We start from the raw sequence: 21,571 nt of genomic DNA on the forward strand, positions 1-21,571 counted from the left end.
AATCAGGCTGCAGCTGCAAGCTACACAAGCTACACCACAACATCAGATCCTTGAGAACTCTGGTTATCACAGCTCTTATGGCCCGTGAGAGCTACTGAGCTCTTTCTTCATGAACCATCTTAACCTATTTCACTGGTGGTCTGAGTTTTTCATATTTCTTTTATTTTGTTTGAATTATATTTCTTTTACATATAGCTCCAAACTAACCAGTCACCAGAAATATTATGCTTAGGATCAGATGAACATACAGAAATGGAGATTTTTCTCAGTATTGTGATAGAATCAGAGCTCTTTGTCACTTTCTTTCCCATAGGCTTGGTGTGGGTAGCAGCAGAGATTATAGGCAAGAATTCTTTGGAAACTTTCATAATCATTCAACATATTGTTGCAGAAAAATAATAGAAAATGTGGGTTTTAGTTGTTGCTTATGTGCCTTTAAGCCTCTTACACCAGGTCTTTCAATCAAGCAAAGCATTATGGACCACATCTGGGTTATGATGTGGGGGAAACAGTGGAGGATATATGTGATCCAGCTAAGTGACTGCCTATCAAATGTGGCTTTATCTGTACTTCGATAAGGATTTTGGTCCTTTTTTTCATATCCCTTGGAGGAATTTCACAGAACCTTTGTTTTATTCTTTGTAAAATAGAGGTTATTTTAAACATCCAGTTTACTTCCCAGGATGTATTAAATGAGGTAATACATAGCAAAAATATATTTTAAGTTATAAAAGATGGTTATAATTATCTTGATTGATTACACATCTTAATCAACATTTTTGGGGAAAACTTATTATTTATCTAACACTCTGATGGGTACTGGGGGAGATAAAAATGATCCTATTGAAGGATTTTGAATTTTATTAAGGAAGATAATACGCAAAAATGTCTGAAGTTAGCTATGTTTAAGGCTCAGTACAGACAGCGTATAATTTCTTTAGAAAGTGGACTTTTACTGAGAGTTACTGTCTTTGATGTAGGTTTCATGGTTTAAAACTTTGAAATATTGAAAAATCTGGGTAATTGCACAATAGGGAGGTGGGCCACTAGAGTAAGGGCATTTGTTGACGTTTTGTTTTTATTAAGGGTTCAAGATTGAAGAGAGAGTTTTCTATTCATATTATTGCCTTAGTGAATAGAATATAGAACTTGCTTTCTGAAAAATATATGATAACTGTCTTAGAAAACTGAGATGTCCAAGGAGTTAAGGAATGTACCTGCAGGGGGTTATGCTTACATTTAAATTAAGCCATACTTACGTGTATTTTGAGAAAAATAAGAAACATCTCTTGACAGTGGAACAAATGAATATGTCTCACTATAGACTACCCTCAAACCAAATAATGTAATTTCAAGGGCAAAGTATATGCAGGTGGATAAAATACTTTTTGCCTGCTATTTATTGCTTAAAAATCTGAAATGCTCCAGTATGACAGTGGCCAGGCAGATGCACCAGTTGAGAATGCTGTATAAACTGTCTCATTCTCAAGGTGTAAAGCAAAGTCAAGTGTCTTTGCCTTATATATGACACAACTACTGATTTGGCTTGGGCAGAAAGCAGTTCCTGAATCTCGCTGGGGAAGGGACCAAAAGGCCCTTGACATCAAATCACCAGGAGTCTTTAGCTGAGATCTGCAGGGATAGGTACATGCTGCAGATGTGCTGGGAAAATGATGGAACATGTCTCCAGGGAATTAAAAAATAGATGGTTCAGACACCTCTTTGGGGGTAACAAAAGAACTTTAGCCTGAATATAAGGATCTGGACAGAGAAAAAATCTGTGTCAAGGACAACTGGAAATTCCTACTGTGTTTGTCATTGGCAAACATTACTTCACTCAATGGAAACACCACATTGACAGTGGTGTTATCTATCACCTTATACTGTACATTTCAGAGCCGAGATGTTTTCTTGGTAATTTCTCATGCGGTAGGAAACAGTGTTCCTGGCTTCCATGTTGTGAAAAGAAGTAAAAGGAACAGATGGAGTGAGAAGGCTTCTGTTTTTCCCTCAGTTCTTTTGCAACAGGTTACTGTTTAACAGCTGGAAATAGTAAATAGACTCATTCTGGAAAGATGGACATCTATATAGTATTTTGTTTCAATTAATATTTTTGTTCGAAAAAAGATCTCTGTAGAAAGCCAACACAAGTGCATATTAAAAAATTCAGGTTTTTCTCCTCTATACCTGAGTTGGGAAGTACAATGAATTATGTCTAGCCTGTTTGTGACAATTTTCCATCCAAAGAGTATAGCTTTTCTCTTCAATTATTGTTTTTAAATTTAAAATTTATTTATTTATTTATTTAGCTGCACCCACAGAATGTGGAATTTCCCACATAAGAGATTGAACCCACACCACAGCAGTGACAATGCCAGATCCCCGACCACTAGGCCACCAGAGAAATCCTCTTTTCAGTGATTTTTAAGACAATGATGTCATAGTAATACAAAACGAATTTTTCAAGTGGCCAGACTACATTAGGAAGCATTTTGATATGCAGATAAATAGTGTGACATGTGAGGCATGTTTTGTAAAGGGTAGGAAGAAGAACAGAAGAATTGTTGCAAAAGCAAATGATCTGCTCTTGGTCCAAATCTGCTCTGATTTGAGGACAAGAGCTCATGGAAAATCCAAAATTAGCAAATGTGATTAAAGCCTGCACAGCCCAAATGCATAATTCCAAATATGACTTGATTTCAGGCTGTTACTCCCTTATAAATTATAGCTATATACACACAGGGATACACACACACACACACACACACACACACACACGGATTTTATTTTGGGGGAAATTTGATGTTGTGACTGAGTACTGATAGTGTAAATTGCTATCTTTTAAAGAAATAATCAAAATTCCTTAATATCAGTGAAACAAATTTGTGAAATTATTGACAGGTCGCCTGGATGACCCTTTGATTTTGAGCATGGGTTTATGTTTTTACCAAATACATTTCAGTCAAGGGCTGAAACTCTGTTTAGACTTGTGTTCCTTGCAATGCCTATTTGTAGTGTGCTACAGACAGTAGGTGCTTAATAAATACTTTTTTATTGGGTTTGACAAGTTTCAATAATTATTCCAAGGTCTCTAACTTTTTCCACTACATTAAAAAAAGGTATGGAAAAATAGGAGTTCCCGTCATGGCTCAGCAGTTAGTGAACCTGACTAGCATCCATGAGGACACGGGTTTGATCCCCAGCCTTGCTCAGTGGGTTGAGGATTTGGTGTTGCCCTGAGCTGCAGTGTTGGTGGCAGACACAGCTAGGATCCCTTGTTGCTGTGGCTGTGGCTGGCAGCTACAGCTCTAATTGGACCCCTAGCCTGAAAAACTCCATATATGGCAGGTGTGGCCCTCAAAAGACAAAAGACAAAAGACAAAAAAAAAAAAAAAAAGATATTTAAAAATAAAACAAAGTGTATTCCCATTTTAAAAATAAAACAGTGTATTCCCATATGGCTCAACAGTAACAAACCCAACTAGTATCCATGGAGATGAAGGTTCAACCCCTGGCCTCCATCAGTGGGTTAAGAATCTGGCATTGCTGTGAGCTGTGTTATATATCGTAGATGCAGCTCAGCTCTTGTGCTGCTGTGGTGTAGGCCAGTAGCTACAGCTCTGATTTGACTGTCTAGCCTGGGAACTTCCATATGCTACAGGTGCGGCCATAAAAAGCAAAGAAAAAAAATTTTTAAAGATAAAACAAGGACTATTGGACTATTTATTATCATTAAAGTATTAAGATTATTTATAACAATAGATCTTTTGTTTCATCATTCCAGTGAGTGCCAGCCTTTATTGTTCTTCTTGGTAAAATGTTATTTACCTGGAACTAAAAGCCTGGTGTTTTATCTTAGCCAAAGAATGTGTGTTTAGCCTAGAATGTAATTAGGGGAAATACTTAAGGGATTGTCAATGCAATGTTCTTTTAGCTCTTAAGCAATCCATATCCTGCTAAAATGTTTGTCTTTTTTTCCTCCTTCTGGCTGCTGTTCCAGGTCCCTTATTTCCCGTGAGTCTTTGGAGTCCTCAACTTTGAGTCTGACAGAAAGTCATTCGGCCTTGAGCGTGAAACAAGAGTGGTCTCAGGGCTACAGGTCTCTCCCTTCGCTCTCCTCCAACCACAGCTCTCAGAATGGCATTGATCTAGGGGACCTCCTTAGCCTTCCTCCTGGGACAGCCATGTCTGGCAACGGGGTCTCTAACTCATTGCCATCCTACCTTTTTGGGATGGAAAATAGCCACTCTCCTTACCCTAGTCCCCGGCACTCTTCTGCCAGGTCCCACTCGGCCCGCTCCAGGAAGAGAGCGCTCTCCTTGTCCCCGCTGTCTGATGGCATTGGAATAGACTTCAATACCATCATCCGCACCTCGCCCACGTCCTTGGTTGCCTACATCAATGGGTCGAGGGCTTCCCCTGCCAACATGTCGCCACAGCCTGAGGTCTATGGGCATTTCCTAGGGGTGCGTGGCAGCTGTATTCCCCAGCCGTGCTCCATGCCAAGCAGCCAGAAGGGTGTGCGGGTGGCCAGCAGCGGCCCGGCTCTCCCAGCCTACGGTGAGGATGGTGCACTAGAGTATGAGCGCATGCAGCAGCTGGAGCACGGTGGCCTCCAGCCCAGCTTGGTCAACAACATGGTAGTGCAGCACGGCCTGCCGGACCCTGAAGGCCAGCCAGCCGGCTTGCTTAAGACTGAACGCCTGGATGATTTCCCGGGTGGCACCCTGGATCTGCCCCCGGCACCTCCTCTGCCTCCTCTGCCACCAACGCCCCAAGGGCCCCCGCCTCCCTACCACGCCCATCCGCACCTGCACCACCCGGAGCTCATCCACCACGCCCAGCCATTGGCCCTCACACAGGCAGCCCTGGACGAGGATGGGGAGATGGATGACATTGGGAGCAAGCACTGCTGTCGTTGGATTGATTGCAGTGCCTTGTATGACCAGCAGGAGGAACTTGTGCGGCACATCGAGAAGATTCATATAGATCAGCGCAAAGGGGAGGACTTCACTTGCTTCTGGGCAGGTTGTCCTAGAAGGTACAAGCCATTCAATGCCCGCTATAAACTGCTCATCCACATGAGAGTCCACTCCGGAGAGAAGCCCAATAAGTGTTCGGTGAGTCTCCTAAAGCCCATGGGAGTTCATTGAAGGTGCATGTGGTTTTCCAAATGCAACCGGAAGTCAGAGGGCCTTTTCTCATGGAGTTTGAATGCTGGGGGTCTAGGTGTCCATGAGATTTGACTTTTCTTCAGCCTGAGGAAGGGAAAGGTTTCTTTACTTATTAGTGGCTGGGGTATCCCTTCATTTCTAGATTCTCTCCTGCACGTGTACATGAGCGAGGGAGGTTCATCTGCCACACTGTCCAAAATCTTGGAAAATTGATTTCCACTAGACACCAACTTGAAGTTGCTGAAGTGTGCAGGTCAGAGGAACACACACTGCACCACCAGCAAGCTTTAGCTCTTTTCCAAAGTAAATATTCAGTGATTTTCCTTTCCCTCCAATAACTGGGTGAGTATTGGGGTTAGAGAGGTGGTTCTGATATTTGGACAGGAACTCACACTTAACAACTTGGCTAGTAAAAATGTTGCTGCATACACCCACATGCCTGCATACTGCATACTGCGTACTTCAAGGTTATGAGACTAGTTAATGATTTATAACCAGCATGAAAACACTCAAGGATACCTCAGGAGCAGGAGCAGAATCTCACAGGATCTTATTGAACTTTAAAGAGATAGAACTTGGTGGAAATGTGTAGGACCCGGAATGGACTGTGCTTTAGGTGCTGAAGGAAGTGGGTATGATGTTTCTTTCTCCCTGCCTTCCACTTTCACAACATCAATCCTGGAACTATCTCTGTTTCTTGGCAAAATTTATTATTTTTGAATAATATAACTCTCAAATGGTTGCACAACCATTTCACACCTAACAGAAACCCTCAGGGTTTATAAGCAGGATATTACCCTTGGGGTCCAGGGTGGCTTTGCATAATCTCAGACAGCTCACTTAACTAGTAGAAGAAGAAGAGCATCTGTTTTATATTAGTTTAGATGGACAGGAATATTTCTTTTAGAGTTAAAATCTGAGAATTATACGTACTCCCTGGAATTGAATATGCTACAGGTCACTAAATGTGTGAAATACATAAATCATTTTGAAAAGGAACTTCTATATAGATGGTGGTCCACCAGCTAATGTCCCTTCTTTCTGTAGTGTCTTGATGATGAACAATCTGGGTCATGTTTTTGCTTCATCGTGAATTGGCCACATTGTTGGATTCATGTAAGAGCAAACCAAACAGGTGATAATTGTAAGGCAAGTATTAGAGCACTTTTCCACCATCCAATAGGTGTTTCTAAAAGAGTTTTAGAATTTCTGGTGGAATGAACTTGCATTTCTACATTATGCCCCATGTAGTGATTTCTCTTAACGGAAAATTGAAGCTGATGCATTGTGAGAATGCTAGGTTATATGAGTGAAAAGAATAATTACATTCCAGCCAATAAAAACCTTACTCTGTCAGTAAGGTTCTACATTAAAAATGCCAGGAAGAGACAAGCAATTGAAGGCAATTCCATTTACTCTGTTTGGAACATACCGGCTTATTGAATGCAAGAAAGCCATTCAGTGTCTGAAGGAAAACAGGCCAACCTTTTAGTTCTGACTAATCCTGGCTGAAAATAGTTTTCTGGATTTGGCTTTACTGAAATAAACATAAAGGCTTAAATTATCCAAAAAATATTTTTGCATTGCAAAATTAATTTTTGTGCAATGGTATCTCCCCATTTTCCAACTTCCTAGATTTTTAAAAGGCATATAACTTTATAAAGTTGATTTTTCCTAAAGTGCATGATGACTATTAAAAATAGAAATAGTTAAGTGAAAGAGAGATGAATGTTTGCAGGCCTTTGCATAACATTTCATGGATGCAAGATGAATATGGATCCATATCCATATTATTCAAGATGGATATGGGAGGTGATTTCTCTCTCCCCTAGTCTGCCTTTCCCTACTTCCAGATGGAATCTTTGCAAAATTTAGATTGCTGAATCAAATAGCATATCAGATCTAGACCCACAAAGCATTAAGTTCCATGTTATAGTGCAAATATATTTGTACAAAACAGTTTCTTAGGGGTTGACTACTGCTGCAGTTCTCTTGGGACTGTATATTTTTAGCACGAAGATATCCATTTTCATATAAAACATACATATCATGAGCATTGTGTCTTCTGAGAACTATTATATTGCTGCATGTCACCTGCTTAATTTGTAGGGTTATAGCTAACTCTAGCAGCAAGTAATTTTGCTGTGGAAGTTTAGCAGTCCTCTCAAGCTGTAGTCCACAGAGAAAAGACATTGTGCTTAATGTGGATACGTATCTGAAAAATATGTATTTTTCTGCCTTTTGCAAAGCTAGTCTTTACACTCTTGGAATCCAGATACAAAGAACTGTTAATACTGAAATGTTTCATCTCTTACTTCTTTGGAAGTGGATGGTAGTTATTCAAAGCTCAAGATCCTTGCCAAGTAAAATGACCACACTCTTCTTTTGGAGACATGAAGTGATCTTTTGGTTTTTGTGGCTGTGTCACATGCTGTAAAGGCTAGGGGCAGTTTAAATTATAAGACCCAATCCACTTTTGTTTTATGTATGTTAAATTGCTATTAATTTTCTGTGGACCATAGTTAGAGTTAGTCATCATTGTCACTCACTTAGCTTCTTGACCCAGGAAAGATGTGATGACCCAATTGTGTTTGGTGACCATGACTACGGGCAGCACAATGAGCTTCTGGAAGTCATGGTAAAAGGAGGGTGTGTGAAAGGGCTATTCAGTGACAGCCTGCTTACAGTAAGAGACTACCACTGGTGTCCTCCCTTGACGCCAAATTCCATTTCATGCATGAGAGAATGCATTCTCAGAATCTCTGACTCTAACTCCTTACCCAGAACTCTGGGAATCAGATCACTCAGGATTCTAGGTGGCAGAACTGGGGGAGGATTGTTAATTTATTATTTGGTTAACTTACTGGAAGAAGAGAATGGTTGCTTTTCTCTTTCCCACCCAAACAACTCCACCCTTCTGTAGATATCATTCTTATTGCTTCTGTGGAATAAGCTGCTCTCTTTCTCTTGGCCTTGATTATAGTGATATTCCCAGCCAATGGCAAAGGCTTTGAGAATTAAAGGCTTCAGCAGGCAGATAGACAGATTTCAATTAAGTCAGAACCTAGGATATGGCAATATTATATTGAAAGTACCTGAGTCCATTCACTTCTGTCTATTAATAAAACAAATCGTAGGTGCCTTGTCATTCTGTTTGGATCTTCCTGCACTTAGACCAACCTCAACATTGATGAATCTTGGAATTATCAAAATTTTTGAACATTCCCAGGTATAATTTTGCTGAATTCTGTTTCATTTTTCTGAGATAATAAGATTTCAAATTCTCAAGTCAGGGCAAGTCATGGAACCTTAGAATTAGTTTTTTTCGCAAACACTTATTTCATGTTCCTAAAAGGACAACATAAAGTCTAACCCAGAACTGTAGATGTACACTAACCATCCCTAACAGTAGTCATAGTAATGGTTCCAACAGGGTACACACTGTGCATGTTTTTACCATAGGTCTTTTTGCCATGAAGTTGAAGAGTGTGCATTGCCTTGGTTCTGTTTGGTGTGTTCTGAATGAGATCAGGCATGCTCTTTCTGCCAGTACTTCTCCTGAGAAAGCCTGTCTGATCAGAGCAGAGTGAGCAGAGTGAGCAGAGGGACAAGGTTCTGTTGCCAGGATCAGAAACACTGATAGCTTGCCTTTATGCACAATATAAGCAGTTATGCTGGGAGGTTAGAGAGTGTTAATAAGAGAGTTAGGGGGAATGTGGGTTGACACTTAAATTTTGCTTATTTTTCCTGGATGAATTCTATCCAATAGCAAAAAGGAATTTTGAAAAACTTTTACCCACCCACAGATTTTCATGAAAATGTCACTGACCAAAGACAGCTTTGAATCTTGTATGAATTGACTCATTTCTCCACAGGCATTTTGCCTGGCAAAATCCACAGTATTTGCCTTGGCTTGAATATTAGGCCGTTGCTTTTTAAGTAACATTGGATTATGGAATACAAGAAAATAAATACACAGCCAGGGCCGTGTCCCCATTCTTCTTTTATGGTCTGATTTATGGGTTTATGGGCCAGCCTTAGTCATGTAAGATATTTCTTGAGGAGAAGTAAATTCATTGTAAAAAGTGAAAGAAGGTTTTTTTTTTCACATTATTTTTTATTTTGATAAGAGTTGGTATTGATGTGGTGACCACAATTATATGTCCCAGAATGGACCTCAGGAAAATATCTCTAAAGCATAACTATTTGTTACCACTCTGCAACCTTTGTGTTGGCAACAATTAGCATATTCCCATAATGTCAAGTATTGGAGGGTAGGGAGAAGGGAATGCTTTAACATTACTAGCAAGAGTAAATTAGTGTAACCACTTTGGAAGAAAATTTGAGAATATCTAGCAAACACGAAGATGAACCTATTAACAAAACCATGTCTAAGTGTCTACCCTAGAGCAACTCTTGTATATGGTAACAGAGAGACATGCAAAAAGGTGTTTATTGCTCCTCTGTTTTTTAAAAAATATAAATAACCTGTCTATCCACAGATAAGGTAAATCAACAAATTGTGATTTATACCTAATGATATAAAATAAAGAAATTTAAAATTAATGAACCATATATAAATTTATATATCTGTAGGTAGATACCAACATGATTAAATAGATAATAATGTTGAATGAAAAAATCAAATGCAAAAGGACATATACAGTATAATATAATTTATGTATATTTAAACATGCTGAGCAATATTATATAGTTATTGTAGATACATAATTACTTGGTTAAACAATAAAATCATGTGATCACTATAACCTTAGGAAAGTAGATATTTATAGAGACAGAAGAAATGGGAAGATAGGGAATGTGGGGATTTTGCTTTATCTTTTACTCAACAGGTAAGAGAAATGAAACAAACATGGGAAAATATTGATTTTTTTTTGCTTGGTAGTGTTGATATAGATATCATAGGTATCATGATATTTTCTATGCTTTGCTGCCTGTTTAAAATATTGCATAACTATAAGTATATATTTTTTATCTAAAAATAAATGAAAAATCAATGAGTAGACACTCTCCCTTCCACTCATACTATTTTTTCAGATGAGGAGGAAAAAGCTTAGGGAAATTAAGTAATTTTTATAAGACCAGCAAGTTGTTTGGCCATTGCCTACCTACTCCATGGCAGTAGCTCTCCAGCTTGCCTGACATTGGAATTGCCTGAATAGCTTTATAAAATACCCATACCTAGGTCCTATCCTCATGGTCTGTGGTGTAATTGGTCAGGGGGTGCAGCTTCCCAGGTGATTCTAAAGTGCAGTAGGGTGAGAACCAGTGCTCTAAAAACTTCCATATTCTGACATTGAACTCTAGAGAGATGAAAGCCTACCTTGTCATTTCAGTTAAGGTGTTGGGAGGGAGGCAGTGTTTAGTAGTGAGTACATCTTCATTATCATCAATGTCCTGATGATGATTAGGGTAATTTTGTGTTCCCTTGAAATGTAATTAAAGGCAAAAGATAAGAAGATAACAGAGTAACACTGGTAGTGAGTGGCAGAAGGCTTTCCACTCTTTGTCCATTTCGTATTCTGAGTGCTCTCTCTCCAATTAATAGTTAAAAATTGGGGTGAGGCTGTGCTGAGTAATGAATGTCATTGCCACCTCTTTGCCTTTTGAGTTAAAAGTGGAACTGACAAATCTGTCACATTGTTCCTATTTTTAAAGATAAGATAGAATGTTCTCCCTTCCAACTACAATGCAGCTTTTCTGCTTTTAATATAAAATGATCTTCAAAACATTTTTGCTACTATTGGTATTTCTGAAGAGTTGGTAGATTACCAAAATATTGAATTTTCTCTTTTATCAAATCTTCCTGATGTGATTAAATAAATAAAATTAACATTAATATCCTCTTTGTCTCTTGAGGCTGAAATACCACCAGTGAAACATCTGGTAAAGATCAGAGAGAACATAGCTTCCAAATCGTGTCCCACAGGGCATTAGTCTGTCAGATATTTAATGCAAACTCAATGATTTTAAAAAATACAACTAAATCACAATATTTTTTCCTCAATAGATTTACCTAAGAAAGAGATAAAAGGCATATTTATCTGTGTATATACATATCCAACATAGTGTAGACATGTATATGCCACCATAAATTATAAACCCGCTAGTATAGGTAAAAGCAAAACCACAGAAAGCCTCATCAAATGGGGCATTGGCCACAGTTTATAAAGCATCTGTCAAGTTGAATTTCACATCCCGAAACACAGTTTAGAAACCTTCCATTTGGTAGTGGTTTAATTTTATTTCCCTGAAGGCATTTAATCCACTTTACCTGGGGAACTGGCCTTTCATGAACTTTGTCCTGGAAATAAATTCGTGGCAGATTTGGGCAAACCTTTCAAAGCAAATTGTGGTTTATGTTTCTTTGTCCTGTTCTTCTAGGATTTATGAAAAACAGTAGATAAGAGAGAAACCCCTAAGAGGTTAAATATTAGAGGCTTTAGCCAAAATTATTAACTACATAATAATGTTCCTTTTAGTTCATATCCATTTTGGGGTTTTTTTCTCTAATTTCACACCCCAAAATAATGTTTTTAAATTAGAAAAAATTATGGAAATCTTTTTCATAAGTGATCTGATTAAAGAAATACATTTCAGATCTTTTGAGGTTTGTTCATATGTATATTTGAAAGTGTATCTTAGTTCAATCAGTCTGCATCAGTGTGGAAAATTAGTTTGAAAATTTAATAGAAATGTCTTTTGTGACCTTTGGGATATTTCTTGATTACCTATTCTTTGAGTTAGGTAGACATCTTTGAGTCCAAATAGAATTTGAGTATGTAGAGTAAAAGACCAAACACACTTATTTTTCCATAAAAGAGGTAGTCTGATTATCTTTCATCTTTCAGAAGGGTTTTTTTTTTTAAGCTTTGGGTAGAATGATGTGGAAGAGAGATGTTAATTTTTTTCCCATCAAATTTATTAGTTTCTACTATAATTACTGAGTCAGGGTTTCTAAACTATCAATAAGACAGTGAATGTTTTAATCCTGAGCAGTAGATGTGTGGCTGACAAACACAGAACCTGGATGAGCAGGCTTGATTTTCCATCTCCACAAACTATTGGCAGCCTCATTGGAGATCAGTTGGTTTAATAAGTGTCATCACTCATGTGGAAGGTTGGTATAGATAGGAATTTGGTGAGAAAATAGAATGAAACCTGTGTTCTTATTTTGCAGCACGGTATCTTTATTTTCTTGGGCCATGGATACTGGATTTGAGTAGAGATAATAACTAATTATTTTGAATTTTGAAAACAATTTTAAATGATTAATTTGAAAAGTTATTGAGAAACTAGAAAAGGAGATGCACTGGTTTGGGAAGGCAGGGACAATGCACATCAGTAATTCCACCATGCTCAAAACTTAGGGTGAGCATAAAATTTATTTTCAAATTGGGACACTTTTGAGAATGAAAGGATTTCTTTTCCCCTGGAATATCAGTGTAATCCAGGCTTGTTCTGGAAAAACTAGGAGTGTAGTCATTCTACTTAAAGTGTATATACACTGATATGTCCAACCGATCACTGCATGTTCATTCATTCATTTGATCACTGAATACAAGCCATGCACCATGCTCTGTCCTGAAAGTTGAAGGTGGGATGGGTGGGTGGGTATAGAAGTAAGTGGGAGATTTTTTTAAGGAGCTCATAGTCTTCTAGTGGTGAAAATACTTATTTACACAGTGATGAAACAAGGGCTATGCTATAAGTATACACAAAATTTTAAAATGGGAAAACAGGGGAAGAAGCTTCCAACTATGTCTGTAGCATCTTAGAGGAAGTGACTGCAATTCTTGAAAGAAGACTGTAATTCTTGAAGAGAAAGGGAAGAAGGACATTCAAGTGGAGAGACCACAGTATGTAACACAGGGATATGAGAGTCCAGGAAAGAAAGACTTCCCAGGTAGTTTGATGGTCCAAGACTAGGTAGGAGTGGGAAGGGAGGCTAGAAATTTATCTTGGGCCAGTAACAAAGGACTTTTACTATCAAACAGGAATGGTGTTTTGAAAATTAGAAAGAATTAACACCTAACCAGAACAAATGCAAATTCAGTTAAAACAAAACAAAACAAAATCTTAGGAGGCAACATCGCTAAGGTAGCAAGAACTGTGTTTTAGTGCATGTGAAATGAAACTTTGACTTCCTCCAAACAATTTCATTGTCTCTTAAAGTTTATAGTTTCATTCTTCATTAAAGCATATCTCTTGGCAGCTATCCTATGAAACATAATTTTTTCTTATGCCAAGTGATCAACCAGGGAAACACATAAATGGAGACAAACATAAAAGCATTTTTTTGTAATGGACTTTAAAGAACAAAATTAAAAACCTGAGGAAGACTAGAGACCAAAGGCTATTTGATCAGTTATGTAGAATGACTAAGATGTGGACAAAGGCCATGTGCACTATCCTGTGTATGAGTAGTCTTCCATTTGTTAAATATTTCCTTTTATAATCTATAAAGAGAGTAAAGTACTGAGAGCAAAGATTGAGCTAGTGCTTGTCATGCTGAACCTATCAGCCCTTTCCACACTACCCTCACCTTACCCACAATGCTAAAACTTACTTTGGAATTATTTTTTGCTCAGACTGAATTAATACAGAGCAGAGATAAATGTTTGAGGTGGTTAGAGGGGTGCACATTAAGTCAGTTCTCATCAAAATGGCACCCATTCCTAATGATTCAATCGGGAACACCTCAGGGCCTCATGCTTCTCTAGACTGGGAAAGGCTGAGTGAAAAGGGAGCCTGGCCTTTTGTACTTGAGCTTCCTGCTCTAGTAGCACTTACTTCACCTGGGTTTGAGCCTTCCAGTGTCAGGCCTGTATGACCAGAGAGCACAGCCTGGAGCCAACATCAGTAGACTTAGGTGTTTATAGAGTGTTCCAGATAGGATGTTGATTGGTTTTGTTCTTAAAATTTATGAGACTCCATCTCAGGCTTGTATTTCTAGAACAATTTCTTTTGTGTATTTTGGCATGTTTATTTGAAAGTACTTTAATTTTTAAGATGAGGCATGGATACTGGTCCTGGTTAGTCCATCTTTGGATGAGAATTATTGCTACAACTAAACTGTTTCTCTTCTGCTACTCCCTTTTCCCATTCCCAGTAATGGTTTCTAGTATGAAACTACCAAATGGTGCCTCGTGAGCCAAGATAATGGATTTAGGGATAGAAGAGCAGTTGTGATGAAGGGAAGATGGGGGAGGGGGGAATTCCACCTTAAACAAAATTTTGAAATGGAAATTTATCTTTCATTACGTTTGTGGTGACTCCTACTGTCTCTTGCCCTGAGAATTTCCAAGCTGCCTCAGGACTCCATGCTTTTGCTCCTTATTTTTTCCCTTCTTCTATTCAAGGCTTGCTTTTGGGAAAGAACCTCAGAAAAGATAAAATTCATACGTATAAATGGTGAATGGCTGAGAAAAGATTCAGTGTACCGGCCCTCCCATGGTAGCTACTATTTTTACCAAGAAGAAAGTGTTAAACCTCTCCCTTAGAAAGAACCTTCTTCAGGGTAATCAAAGGGAAAAGAAAATAATTGCATTACAAATTCTAAGAAAGTAGATTACTTTAATCTTCACTGTAGTTCTTGAGTGAAGTAATTTGTAGAGTTTGAGATTCTTATTCTCTTCTTTTGACTACATACTCATACCTGGCTCAGGTACTATCAGGTACTGGCTCAGTGATCAGAGTAACATATAATAGCACACACACACACACACACACACACACACACACACACACACACACACATCTATCACCCAATTTATCTATATCTGTGTGTATACATATATTTTAGAATTAGGTGATAAATACATGGAGGTATTCTATTTTTTTCTATTTGTGTGAAGGTTTGAAATTTTCCATAATGAAAAGTTAAAAATAGGCAAATAAATTTTTGAGTTAATGTCTAGGAAAGAAAAGCACAGTTTGTTCCCTCCAACACCTCAGAAAATATGGTCAGCCATTTTTTTTTTTCTTTGGGTATCCTGTGTTCTGATCTGAAAGCAAATTAATTTTCCATTGCTCTTGAAGATCCCTGAAATAATTCTGCTTAAAAAATGGTATGAGAGATACTCTTAGGCAATAACATGATATTTGAAAAGGCAAAAGATAACAAGGAAGCATTATTAGAACATATTAAGATAATCTGTCTTCTGTAATAGACAACCCCAAATCTCAGTAGCTTGGTACAAAGATTTATTTCTTATTCCTGTCTAGAACTCAATCACATGACCCTAGCTAACTACAAGGGAAGCTGGGAAGTATAGTCTTTATGTGTGCACAGGAGGGCATTACATACAGATTATTGTATCTGTAGCAGGGAACTAGACATCCCTCTCCTGCTTCACCCCTAACTTATCTTGGTTCTCTGTATCTCCTTGAAAAGAAGAAACACTCAAGTGTTGATCTTTGAGTTTTTCATGAGTGGCCACTCTGTCTCATCAAAGTGGTTTTGTTAAAGACCATTTCTTTTTTCTTATCAGTGCTGGCTTCTATAACTTGCTTTTCAACTTATTAAATCTTTCCCAGCCCAACCAGTTTTTTCTTATTTACTCTCCAAGGATTCCATAACCATACAGTCACCACTGCTGGGAAAACTCTTGTTATCTCAAGTGAATTACTCACTTTTTCCCACCTTGTCCAAATTACATGTTCTTAGTACATAATTCCCCACTGCTCATCATCTTTCTAAGTCATGAGTATGTGTGATGTTTTCATGTCCCACAAGCACTCACCCTTGAGGGAGATCTGCTCATTATCAAGGGCAGGGTCATAAATGAATCACAGAGAGATCCACCATTGTGAACAGAAATGTGGTGTGAAGGGCTATTTTACTAAGATCCTGAAACACAATATTCCCTATCTGTTCATAAAGTAACTTATTTGATACCACAGTGTGGTCATAAATGCTCTTCTATTCTCTGAATGCTTGCTTTTGGTCATGAACTGGCACACACAAAAGGAAAAAATGACAATGTGCCTCTATGGACACTTTTGGTCCATTTCCATAAATATATTCAAATAAAATGAAATTGCCTTTTCATTTAAGGCTTTTTATAGTGTGTTTAAGCTTGCAATATTACCCCCAAGGATGACAAATTGTAAACATCATGCAATACCACAGCCCTGGTTCAAGGCTTGTCTCAGTGTTCTGCTGACATTCACCCTTCCTAGAAAAGTTTAAAGAGTTTCAGAAAAATGAAGCTAAGCAAACAAGCTTATCAGGAACAACAATAAAAAAAAATCATTGATTCTAATTAGGAGGTGTCACATATACAGAAACAAAGCTGCTTTTGTGTAGTGGAAAGTCTACCTGTTCTCTGAAACACATGGAGTGCTTTCCAGTGGCTTTAGATAATCAAGCTGATAAAGTTTCAGGCCCTGACCTTTTGGCCCATCTCAAGCAATTCCGCTGTACTTGTTGAAACTTGTTGAAGGTGTTTGTGGGATGTGTTCTAGGATACAAGTTGTTATAAAGTGTCAATTAAACAGGTGCAGTTTTTTCCTTCTGAAAGCTCCAAGCCACATCATCAATTGAGGTGAGAGGTATTCAGATTCTTGAGGCAAGGACGGAGTTTATAACAATTATCTCTAGTTGTTCCTGAATAAGTATTTCCTGAAACAGCCCAGTATATTGACCCACCACTGCTGAGTACTCCAGCAACTTGAGTTGTCTGGATCAGTGTGGTCCTGCTCCATCATGTTCTGAGAAGACCAGCTTTCGATTGTAACCCTGGTTGTGTGCTATGCCCATGGCATGCGGTCTTTATGATGGAACCAGGCAAGGAAGGAAGTGTATAATTTGAGCAAATCATGGAGAAATCACTCTAATTGCTTACTCCTTTGGGGTAGTAAATCAGAGTCAACAATTATGTCACTCACTTTTCTTGAATTCAGAACTTCAGAAAAATGAATTTCACAGGACTACAGGGTTAGGGACATAGATCTTGGTAAATCAGTGGGCAGTTTAGTTCAAAATTAAGAATATATTTTGACCACTTGCAGGGTCAATAATTTATTTTCAAGGGGGGGTTTCATCAAAGGATTTTTTTTCATTGCCTGATTGTACATTTCCTCCAAAGATTGGCTTGATAATTACCATCAGTGAGTAGTAGGGGATTGCCCCTCCCCCTCCAAAGCCCATTGTGTTTTGAAGGAATGATGCTGCCAAGTGTCTTGACAGGCTCCTGATGCACTTGTCAAACAGCTGTGCCTGGGAGTGAAATTTGGAAGCTGAGTTCTCACTTAGCCAAGGTTAGAATAGGTTTAATTGAAGGTGTCTGCAGTGGGGGGAAGGGGATTAAAAATTCTTAAATACAGAATTCATACATATCTGTAAAACATTGTACTGGTCATTTATAAATTATTTTGTTTCCTCCTTCATTTTTCACTAATATATATTATATAAAATTCAGGAGATCATGATATAAAATTTAGTTAATATGGAAAATGTCATAAAATTATTTGTGTAATTTTTGTTTCACTTAAAGATTTTTAAATATTTAACTATTTGGTTTATTTATATATATATATATATATATATATATATTTTTTTTTTTTTTTTGTCTTTTTTGCTATTTCTTGGGCCGCTCCCGCAGCATATGGAGGTTCCCAGGCTAGGGGTCAAATCAGAGTTGTAGCCACCGGCCTACGCCAGAGCCACAGCAACACTGGATCCGAGCAGCGTCTGCAACCTACACCACAGCTCGAGGCAACGCTGGATCGTTAACCCGCTGAGCAAGGGCAGGGACCGAACCCACAACCTCATGGTTCCTAGTCGGATTCGTTAACCACTGCGCCACGACGGGAACTCCTGGTTTATTTATATTTTAATACAGAGTCATTCATCTAATTGTAGGTGGGCATGCTCTCTGACCTCTAAAAGTAATCCTAAAGTGTAGGACAGAAAGGTCCCTGATAACTATCTGTATTTCACTCCTTCACCTCTTTATTGAGCAACTTGATTTTATGTAAATCAGTCTTCCAGGCCTTAGGGATGCAGCAATGAACAGCTCAGACCTCAAACTCCCTATTCTTTTAGAGCTCTAGAGGGAAAGATAGCAACTAATGCAGATGTCTGAGAGAAGAAAGTTTCAAATAGAACAGCAAGTGCAATAATAGCCTTGAGGCAATAGTGTTGGCCTGGTATTTTCTAGAAACAGCAAGGAGTCTAGGGTGGATAGAAATGAGTGAAAAAGGATGAAGGAGAAGAAGAATTCAGGGGGAAAATGGGGTCTAGATTTTTTAGGGACTGTGGACCATGAAAGATAGTTTTGAGTAGAGGGTAATATGATCTTTTATGTTTCTGTATAATCATTGAGTGCTATATGAAGAGTATATTGAGGAGGAGCAAGGAGTAGAAGCAGGAGGACCAAACTTCCATAACTGGGATCATTGCAGTAGCCTTCTCTCTGGTCTTCCTGATCATGACAAGAGGTAGCAGTTGGGATGATCAGTTGGGTTCTGGCTGTAAAAACATAACCAGCTCTGACAGGATTTCTCAATGGATTAGATATGGAGTGTGGGAGATAGAAATGTCAGGAGTGACTCTAAGGTTTGGCACCTGGGAGGATGGGAGTTACCTTGAACTGAGTTGATGGTAAAATGTTTGGGGAAGCATCAGAGTTTGGTTTTAGACTTAAGTTTGAAGAGCCTGTGGTATGATTCCCTGGGTGAATCTGGAGATCAGAGAAATCTAGACTGATACAATTTTGATGTCACCTATGTATAGATAGTATTCAAGGTTATGAGATTGGCTGACATGGTGGAAGTTAAATAGCAGGTAGAGTCATAAAAAAAATGGTGTCTGTACTCCTGAATTCCATGAGGAGTGGGCGAAAGGAGAGATGAGTAGAAGGAGTGAAGTCCTCTTTACCAAACACCTTGTTATCTCCTTTGCCCTGTTTATTGTGTTGCCCTACTTCCCATGTGTCTAGGAGAAATTCAGATGCCATTGAAGAGAAAAAGATAGGGTTGAGAGGTTGTTTCAAGTTAGACTTCCATTAACATACCTGTATATATGTCTCCAGACCTGAAGATAGGCAGACAGAAAACAATGAGGACATGTTTCAAGAGAATAAATAGGTTTCTGCTCTCATAGTCCCATGCTCTTGAAATTGAGGGTTTTTTAAAATAATGGGTTCCATATATTTTCTTATCCCTATCTGTCTGTCTGTCTGACTGTTTGTCTGTCTATCTTTATCTATCTATCTATCTGTCTATCTATCTATCTATCTATCTATCTATCTATCTATCTATCTATCTTAGTTCATAAGAGCTAAACAGTGTGGGTGTAAGCTCCAAGAAATACTCTTAAGTCAGTTCTATCATTGGGGTGACATGGAGGTGATAGGGAGTCCAGGAACAGATTAGGTGACTTTTTGGTCACTGTTAGTTATAAGATTCCGAAAACAACAGGTAATTTTTTTTCTCCTTTTCAAACACTGAGATTCTGAGATTTTTGTCTTTTAATAAATTAATATCTCAGTGAATTTGATGGTAGCATGTGTTCCAGAATATGTGTTCTCAATAGCCTGGCTGATTTCTGCTTAGACAGCCTGCTCTATAAATGTCTTCATAATGTTGATATGGAGCAATATAAAATGGCTGTGGATTGGAGGCTGTCAGGAATTGTACTCAGGTTCATGTTCGAAGTGTGTACATTGTGTGAAAGGCTCAGGAGCTCTGTTCTTGGCCGTGGAAGCACAAGGAGTCTGTGGAAATAATTTTTAAGATCACACAATTATATTTCTTCTTACTCTAGAAACAGCTTAATGAAAAACCTTTTGTATACCATGTATTGGGTTTGTTTACTGTAGATTATGATAGCCAGGGAACAAAACCTTATATTTTAGCTTTCGGAAAATTTTATGATGTTCATGTCTAAGGCAATAAAACTGTTGGCTCCAGCTGGATGCCTCTTTTGTTTACCTGAAGTGTTATGTCATGTCTGTATCCAGAGAATGGATTTACATTTATTTTTCCCTTCTGTTTCCTCCCATCTCCCCCTATTTTCTAGTACCCACTCATTCATTTTGTTTCTTCTTTCTATGCAGTTATTGAGGGAGAGTGCAAAGAGAAAATGGGGGTTGTAACAGTGCTTAAAATCTCTGTAAGTGTGTGCATGCATGTGTGTGTGTTGCCATCAAGTAACTACACAAGAAATCATATTCAGTGCTTAAAAACAGTGATATTTAATATTTATATCTTAGAAAGTTTTTATTTCTGTTGGTGACTGTTTTATATTCTCTAGCAAGATGTACTGTTCTACTAGCTATAGCAGGGCTTCCCAACCTTACCCTATTGACATTTTGGACAAGAGAATTCTTTGTTGATGAGGGGTTCTCTTGAGCACTATAGGATGTTTAGCTGCACCCCTGGACTTTGCCCAATAGATCCCAGTAGCACCCCCTTTATGCCGGTAGTGACAAAAATGTCTCTAGGCATTGCTATATGTCTCCTGGAAAGCCACAGTTGCCACAGGTTGAGAACCACTGAATTAGAGGTGTTTGAATTTATCTATCTTACTTATATGGAGACAGGGCAATTATTTTTATATTACAGTCAGTGCTTAAAGTATAAATAAATGACTTAAAAAATCTTTACTTGACATTGGCAAGTAAGAACTTGTGAGAACCTCTTGTTCTCTGGCTTCTCCACAGCCCTTCCAGCCATGACCTCTACAACTTCTGATGACTAGTTAATGAAGAAGTAAAGCTTGATGCACCCTGGGTTGTGGTGGGAATGGTTGTAAATTGTTCCAAGTAGATAGTTGACCTGGAATTTCCTTTTCTTACAGAAATATTGATATAAATGGAAGGTTGATTCCCTGTCCTAGAAGAATGGTTGTGTCTAGAATGTATCCTCTTCTGATAAGGAAGTATATAAAACAGAAGTAGTGTGATATTTTAAGCTAGAATCCTAGCCTTAGGTGAGAATAATCTCTATCAATGTTCAGCTTCTTGATAATTTCATATTCATAGCAAAACCATGTTAATGAAAATATACAGAAATTTAGAGGTCCACATTTGCAGTTTCACTGTGTCTGTCCTTGCAGTATTCTGCTTCTTGATTTTAGAAGTGAAGCCCATTTCACTCTTCCATTTGGAATAAGACATTGAAAGGGTACACTGTGCCCAAGATGGCACTGGATATAAATGACTCATTAATAGGAAGGAGCTCTTCTCATCACTATTAAACATTGATAAGAAATGCCAAAAGAAGCTTAAGATCTACAACTGTATCAAGCTCACAGTGCTTATAAGATTAAACTTTTTGGAAATAAGCTAATTAGGAGAAATTAAAAAGAAACAGTTTTCTGGTTCTTTATTGGAAAATCATAATTATCAGTAGTTACTTATATTATC

The 21,571-nt window shown here is 38.2% G+C and overlaps 1 protein-coding gene across 35 annotated transcripts in view; it reads left to right on the forward strand.

Moving 5' to 3' along the window:
• GLIS3 (GLIS family zinc finger 3) overlaps positions 1-21,571 on the forward strand; it is a 674,383-nt gene that overhangs the window by 346,476 nt on the left and 306,336 nt on the right. For all 35 annotated transcript variants that reach the window (XR_014821958.1, XR_014821957.1, XM_084986252.1 and 32 more), the window contains one exon: positions 4,001-5,120. Coding sequence is in view for 33 of the 35 variants with exons in the window: in XM_084986252.1 (XP_084842378.1) it covers positions 4,001-5,120 (1,120 nt within the window). In the remaining 2 variants the exon portion in view is untranslated. The remainder of the gene's footprint in view (positions 1-4,000; positions 5,121-21,571) is intronic.

Source organism: Sus scrofa, chromosome 1 (assembly GCF_054392235.1).
Source record: "Sus scrofa isolate SSC_HxYL_T2T_F1_AM1 chromosome 1, Sscrofa_HxYL_maternal_Yorkshire_Landrace_v2.0, whole genome shotgun sequence".
NCBI classification, from domain to species: Eukaryota; Metazoa; Chordata; class Mammalia; order Artiodactyla; family Suidae; genus Sus; species Sus scrofa.